At 18.6% G+C, this 8,518-nt stretch overlaps 3 protein-coding genes across 3 annotated transcripts; 2 read left to right on the forward strand and 1 right to left on the reverse strand.

Annotated features, from left to right (window-relative positions):
- Positions 1-814: 814 nt before the first annotated feature.
- On the reverse strand, positions 815-3,787 carry PADL01_0626000 (acetyl-CoA synthetase, putative; the record flags this gene model as incomplete). Its single annotated transcript, XM_028680999.1, has 1 exon — positions 815-3,787. One exon carries the CDS (start codon positions 3,785-3,787, stop codon positions 815-817), a length of 2,973 nt encoding a protein of 990 aa, XP_028537421.1.
- Positions 3,788-5,723: 1,936 nt separating this feature from the next.
- Positions 5,724-6,815, forward strand: PADL01_0626100 (ribonuclease P protein subunit p29, putative; the record flags this gene model as incomplete). Its single annotated transcript, XM_028681000.1, has 3 exons — positions 5,724-6,041; positions 6,180-6,545; positions 6,642-6,815. The coding sequence occupies 3 exons, from the start codon at positions 5,724-5,726 to the stop codon at positions 6,813-6,815; spliced, it is 858 nt and encodes a 285-aa protein (XP_028537422.1).
- Positions 6,816-7,705: 890 nt separating this feature from the next.
- PADL01_0626200 (6-pyruvoyltetrahydropterin synthase) lies at positions 7,706-8,224 on the forward strand (the record flags this gene model as incomplete). Its single annotated transcript, XM_028681001.1, has 1 exon — positions 7,706-8,224. The coding sequence occupies one exon, from the start codon at positions 7,706-7,708 to the stop codon at positions 8,222-8,224; it is 519 nt and encodes a 172-aa protein (XP_028537423.1).
- Positions 8,225-8,518: the final 294 nt, after the last annotated feature.

Genomic DNA, 8,518 nt, shown 5'->3' on the forward strand with positions numbered 1-8,518 from the left:
ATTTTTTAAATTTGCCTATATATATATATAATATATATATACATATAATATATTAATATATCACATATCATATAATTTTTTCTTTTATAAAAAATTAAAAATTATAAAAATAATAAAACTATAAAAATAATAAATACTATAAAAATAATAATAATAATAATAATTTGTATGAATACATATTTTATTGACACAAATTTTTTTAAAAAAATATATCATATATTGACAAGGGCATAACATTGAAAAAAAAAGAAAAAGAAATATATACATAAATATATATATATATATATATATTATAACACTTGTAGCTCTACAAAAATAATCAAAGTGGGAACAAATATTTAAATGATTAATAATGAAATGGGACATGCAAATATATATAATATATATAATGGAGAATAATTTATAGATACATATATATAGTCGCATTTATTTTATATTGTTATTTTTTATTTTTCGTTGGGCTCCAAATATGATATATTATACTCATAATAAAAACAAATAGCTACATAAATAAAATATAAATACATACACATATATATATTTATATATAAAACAAATTACAAGATCCCTAGTAAACTGATCTGTTTGCTGTCATATTATTATCTTGATTAAATATTACTAAACATTATAATAAAAAAAAATTTACATAATTTTTTATATGTGAATGTAAGTACAACATATATAATAAGATATGAAGAATATTATTAGGGGTACAAATTTTATTTTATATTATATATATATAAATATATATCTATATATCTATATATATATATATATATATATATATATATATATATATATATTTATATATTAATTATTTTTTAATTTCAATGTGCTTTAATTTTTTTTTACATTCAAGAAAAGTATTATTAATAGTTTCAATAACTTCATAATTTGAGACTGTGGAAATATCTCCAAAATCAGTTATACCATTTGCTATACATCTTAATATTCTTCTAATAATTTTTCCACTTCTAGTTTTTGGCAAATCTGGAACAACACAAATTAAATCAGGTGTTGCAATAGGTCCAATAACTTGTCTTACATATAATTTTAATTGTTCTATTAATTGTTCATCGGTAAAATTTTTTTTAAATTCTTCAATATCATTTATATTATTAGGGCATATCAAAAATGAACCATTATTATGTAATTCATTTCTATTAATATTATCATTATTAGGAATATCTGTATTAGATTTACCATAATTTTTTAAGTCTCCTTTTTTCTTAACAACAAAACATAAAATTCCCTCTCCCTTAACATTATGATGAAATGAAACTACAGCAGCTTCTGCAATATAAAAATGTTGAACTAAGGCATGTTCGATTTCTGCTGCTCCTAATCTGTGGCCTGCTACATTTAAAGTATCATCAATTCGTCCAGATATCCAATAGTATCCATCTTCATCTCTATATGCTCCATCTCCAGTAAAATAATAATTAGGACACATTGTAAAATATGTTTTTATTAATCTTTGATGATTTCCATATACTGTACGTAATATTCCAGGCCAAGGACTTTTTATACATAATAATCCACATACATTATTACCACTTAATGGTTGTAATGTTTTTGAATCTAATATTTCTAATTGAACACCTAAGAATGGTAAACTAGCACTTCCTGGTTTCATACTAAATAAATTTGGTATAGGTGCTATAACAATACCACCTGTTTCAGTTTGCCAATATGTATCTACTATTGAACATTTTTTTTTCCCTACTACATTATAATACCATCTCCATGTTTCTGGATTAATTGGTTCACCCACACTACCCAAAATACGACATGAAGATAGATCATATTTTTCTATCCATTGATCTCCATGTTTCATTAATGCTCTTAAGGCAGTCGGAGCTGTATAAAATTGTGTAATTTTATGTGTTTCTATTAAATTCCAGTATCTACCACAATCTGGATAAGTTGGTATAGAAGAAAAAATAACTGTAGTTATACCATTTAATAATGGTCCATACAATACATATGTATGTCCAGTAACCCAGCCAATATCAGCTACACATCCAAATATATCATTTTCTGTTACATCAAAAATATATTTACATGTTGTATATGCATATAATAAATATCCAGCTGTTGTATGTGCAACACCTTTAGGTTTACCAGTTGATCCAGATGTATATAATAAAAATATAAAATCTTCACTATCTACATATTCAATAGGACAATAAGATCTCATATTTTTCATTAATGCACTACCATCTACATCTCTTCCTTTTTTTAAAACACATATTGTTTCATCAAAGTTACTTGATGTATTTTTATCAGGTTCAGGAAAATGTAGTTTATTTGAATAATATTCATTCTGATTACAAGTTATAATATTATTAATATTTATAGATTTTTTTTTTGTTTTTAAATCACAAAACTCATTATCATTATTTATCAATTCAGTGTTCAATAAATCTTTTGAATAATTTATTTCTGAGTAGGAAATTTTATGATTTACAGGATTGCTTTTTGTAATTTTTTTATGTAATGTTGTTTTGGCTTTATATTTATTATTGTCATCCGAATTATCATTTTTGTTATATGTATTATATTGTTGGTTAAAATAACACTGTTCATTATTATTATTATTATTATTATTATTATTATTATTAATATTATTATTATCATTGTTGTCATTATGGTTCATGGTATCAAGATATGTGGGGCTTTGATCATTAATATTATCATTTAGATGATTTTTAAAATTTAAATTATTATTATAATAATCGTTATTTTTATTAGTGTTTATATGATTTACATTATTATCATTATAATACATATTATTAGTATAACTGATATTACAATTGTTTGTATAATTATTGTGTTCATTTTGAAGAGTGATATCATTTTGATCATGATTGTGTTGAGAAAGAGTTGAATTTCTTTGATTAAAATCGTTAGAATTATTAAGTGTAAAATTTTGTGGACTATTAGAATCAAAACTTGTAAAATTATAAATTGGATTTTCCATAGGTGTTTTAATTAGTATATTTTTATCTTTCATTTTTGATTTATTCTTGAATACTATGCAAGTTTGTATGATACCACAGATATCCATAGCTACATCAGCAATTTGTTTTAATTTGGTTAATTTTCCACCTCTTAAACCAAAATCAGAAGTAATTAAAACAGTAGATCTAGAATCGATAATTCTATCACTTAAGCTAGTTGCAGAATATCCAGCAAAGACTACATTATGAATAGCTCCAATACGAACACAAGCTAGCATAGAATAAACTAGTTCAGGTATCATAGGTAAATAAATAGTAACAGTGTCTTGTTTTTTAACACCAAAAAGTTTCAATAAATTAGCTATTTTACAAGTTTTTTCTAATAATTTTTGATATGTAATCTTTTTATATTGATCTGGACAATCTTGTTCCCATATAAGTGCAATTTTATTAGGATCTTTTTCAACCCATCTATCAACACAATTTTCACAAGCATTAATTTTCCCATTAACAAACCAATTTATATTTCCTTTTTTAAAATTACCTAAAAATACTTTAGTAAATAATTTATTCCATATTAAATTATTTTTTGCTAAATTACCCCAAAAAGTTTCTGGATTATTTATACTTTCTTCATACATTTCTTTATATACTTGAAAATTCTTTATGTTATTATTTCCATTATTCTTATTATTCTCATCATTATATATTTCCTTTGTTGGATAAGAATTCATATTCAGAAAAATATTTGGATCTATATCCATACAGTTGATCTGAACTGAGTCCACTTTCGAAAGATTTCCATGACTCTTCAAATTATTCATTGTAATAAAAAATTTAAAAAAAATAACTATAGAGGTATACACAAAAAAAAATAAAAAATAAATAAATAATAAAAATAATAATAAATAAAAAATAAAAGAAATTATATATATTTGTTAATAATATATCTTTTTGACCACATATATATATATATATATATATATTATATATAGGTATATATTTTATAATACATATAATTTAATCTTCTTATACATAAATATATACATATTTATTATAATATCTGTACAATGTACATAATTTTCTAAATTACTTTTTTCAAATTAATACATAAAATAAATATTAAAAAGGTAAAAATAAAACATATTATATATATATTATACATATATAATATATATATATATATGAACAAATATATATTATTTTCCTTCTTTTTTTAAATAAAAAAAAAATAAAATTTAATCATATAAATTGAATATAAAATTGAATATTAAAGGAAATATATTTTTAAAACGTAAAATATATTATAAATATATATATATATATAATTATAAAAAAAAAAAAAGAAGAAAAAAAAGGAATTTATATATATATAATATTATAATATATATTTATGTACCAAGTTTAAAGAAAAAAAAAAAAAAAAAAAAAAAAAAAAAAAAAAAAAAAGAGTTCTTTTCAATACATATATTTTATTATAATTATATATATTTTAAGTGAGTATAAAATAGTTTATATTGTATATATAGATATATATTTATATAAATATATATTTAATTAAATACCCAATAATAGAAGTTATATGGCTCAAAAAAAAATTTTTTGGTATATTTTTTTATTTTATATAAAAATATAATAATAAATATGTAGTTAAATATTTAAATATATATATATATATATATATATATATATATATTAAATAGAAGGAATAGTCCCCATTTATAATATTTATTATTTAATACGATTAATTATATATAAATATTATATATATCTATAAAATCAAATATTTAAATTAAATATATTTTAATAATTTTAAGTACAATATTTTTATAATATCTTATTATTAAAAATATATTATTATGTACTATTTTATATATAAAAATATATTTACTACAATGACATATATATATATAATTTATAGATAAAAATTAAAATGATAATTTATATATTGATAGAATTGTTTGGAATATAAAAAAATAAAAATAATAAATTAAAATATATTTAATAATTAAAACGTCATTTTTTTTTTTTTTTTTTAAAATAAGGAATATATATATATATATATATATATATATATTATATTATATAAGACCCTTTTAATATTTCTGTAGAACTAGAACCCTTTGATACGTTCATATTAGATTGTTTAGTATTAAATACATTATACATATAAATTATTTTTATGTTATTCTGAAGTTTATAGTCTATAGGTCAAAATAATAAATTTGCAATATTCCATAAAAAAGAAAAAAAAAAAAAAAAAGAAAAAATACATTATAAAATACACATATATACTTATTTATATATGTGCTTATTTTATTTATTGTTTAAAGAAATACTTCTGAATGTCGTAATTATTACTATATATAAGCACGATGGATGTTGCAAAAAGATGTAACGTATAATAATTAAGAGATCATATTATAATTTGAGTACATATAATAAATAAGTTCATGTCATATTTTAGATAAGACATAATATAATTATATAGAAATATACGTATATTTCTTTATTCCTGTAAATAAATGAAAAAATATAAATATATATAATATTATAATGATAATTTTTAATAAATGTATAACACAATGTAAATAAATATTTATAAATATTATATAAATTGAAATAATAAGAAAAAAAAATAAAAAATAATATAAAAGATATTTTACAGTGTATTGATATCATTTCAACATATATATATATATATATATATATATATATATATATATATATATATTAATTTACATTTATATTATTCTAAAAATGGAAGATGATCGATCCAATATAGCATATAAAAAAAGAAAGACTAGCGAAAGTTGTTTCACAAAATCATTTCAAGGTAATAAAAGTACATATAGAAATAATGAAAATAATTATAATAAAAAACAATTTGTAAATATAAATAATGATGAGAAATCCTATTATAATAACTCAGGTCTGATTAATAATAATTGTAAAAAAATGTTAGATACAAATTATAGTAGAAATATTTATAATAGTTATAATAAGTTGACACATCCTTTTTTAAATGAGAAGGGGAAGAATGTTGAGTATTCTGATAGTGAATTTCACATTATGAAGGTAATAAAATAAAATAAAATAATATATAAACATGTAAACATATAAATAGAATATATTATAAATGATTATTTTATTTATTAATTTTATGTATTCATTTTCTTTTATTATAATATTATTTCTATATTACAAAAATTTTAGGACATTGATTTGGATATACCGAATAAAATCTATATCCATGATAATTTAAAAGATATTTATAATGATGATATGAACAAAATTAAACAAAGGAAGGATCAACATATGAACAAATCAGGTTTATCTGCTAATGAATATAGGACATATAAAATAACAAGTCCAGATAATATATCTTATGAAAATGCTGAGAAATTAAATAAATTATGGAATATATATATTAATGAATTAATACAATTATCAAACAATAATGAGTTATCCTTAGATGCAATTAATGATTTAGAATTAAATGGAGCATATATAGAAGTACACAAATCTCGATGTTCTACATATGTAGGACAAAGGGGTATAATCATATTAGAAACACACAATGTAAGTAAATATATATATATAAATATAATTTTTATCTGTAAACCTTTTATAAATACATACATACATATACATATATATTTTCTTTCCACTTTTCAGTCCTTTAAGATTGTTACACCTAAAAATAAGGTCTTGATATTATTAAAAAGTAAAACTGTTTTTATACTTACGATTAAGGAAAGACAATATTACCTACATGGAATTCAATTACTGCGTGACCCAGCATTAAAATCAGCAAAAAAATATAAAATATTACAAAACAGAAAAATTTAAAATATAATATGTTATTATTTTGTTTTATTGAATATGCTAATTCGAAAATATTATATTTTTTTTTTCAAATTTTTTTTTATTATATTATTAATTAATTTGTTTAAGTTCATTTAATTTTTTTTTTGTTTTGCTCTTTTTTTTGTATAAATAGGAAAAAAAAAAAAAAAAAAAAAAAAAATTATATATATATAATAAATATATAATATTATTTTTTATTTATTTTTCTTCCTTCATATATTATTCAGGGAGGAAGATTCTATTCAATATATATATATATTTATACCCCACAAAATAATATATATAATATATAAATTACCCTAAAAGGGTGATCTATAGAAAAAAAAAAAAAAAAAAATTTAATATAATATAATATATAAAAATAAAAAAATTGTTTTGTTAATCTATACTGTTTCTATATATTTTTTTTTTTGAGATATAATACATTAGATTAATTATTCGTTTTATTTATTTATTTTTTATGATTTTTTTATATATTCTAAAGAAAAATTTTGAAATATTTTCAAAAAAATAATATTAATTAATTAATGAATTAATTATTTATTTTTCTCTATTTTAGAATTAGATCATTGTGAGTATTTTAAAAGAAAGAAGAATTATTTTGTAATATAAAGTGTAAACATTAATTATATTTATTTATTCTATATATGATTATAGAAATATTAAATATATAAAATATATATATATATATACATATATATATATTTTTTTTTTTATTGTTAAGATCGCCTTTTTGTTATTAACGAATATATAAATTATTCATTTAAAACATATATATATATATATATATATATATATATATATATATATATATATTTAATATTTATTTGTTACTATATAGTGAAAATTAGTTTTTAAAGGGTAAGAAAAAGATGAAAGAGGAAGCACTGAATTCAGATAACAATTCTGCAGAAGTTTCAGTGGAGTCACCTTCTTTTTCATTTAATTGTGCACATTTTATAGCATATAATGGATTTCGAGAAACGTTACATGGTCATAATTATAATGTCTCTTTAAAAGTTCGAGGATATGTAAGAGATGATGGATATGTAATAGATTTTTCTATATTAAAGGAAAAAGTAAAAAAAGTGTGTAATAAATTAGATCATCATTTTATATTACCTATATATAGTGATGTGTTAAAATTTGAAAAAGAAAAAAATAATATAAAAATCATATGTGAAGATAATTCAGAATATTCCTTCCCAGAAACAGATTGTATAAAACTTCCTATTAAACATTCGTCTACGGAAGAAATTGGGCAATATATACTCAACCAACTAATAGAAGAAATGGATGTTTCCCTTTTAAAATCAAGACAAATACATTATATAGAAATAAGTGTCAGTGAATCACCTACCCAAAAGGCCATAGTCCACAAATATATATAATAAAAAATATCTACACATATATATATATATATATATATATATATATCAAATTTTTTTTAATTTTATAATTTTCTTTTTTTTAGTATATATATAAAATTAAATGTTTTTATATTTTTTATATTTTTTTTACATGTCTTTATTTTTTAAAAATTTTTATAATTTATTATATATTTTCAAGTTAAAAACAAAAAAAAAAAAAAAAAATTCACATGTGAAAAAACATATATTAATATGAAAAGTTTATATTTATTTACAATGAATTGGTTTTATTAAAAATATATATTTTTCATTTGT

Source organism: Plasmodium sp. gorilla clade G2 (assembly GCF_900097015.1).
Source record: "Plasmodium sp. gorilla clade G2 genome assembly, chromosome: 6".
In the NCBI taxonomy this organism is placed as follows: domain Eukaryota; phylum Apicomplexa; class Aconoidasida; order Haemosporida; family Plasmodiidae; genus Plasmodium; species Plasmodium adleri (nom. inval.).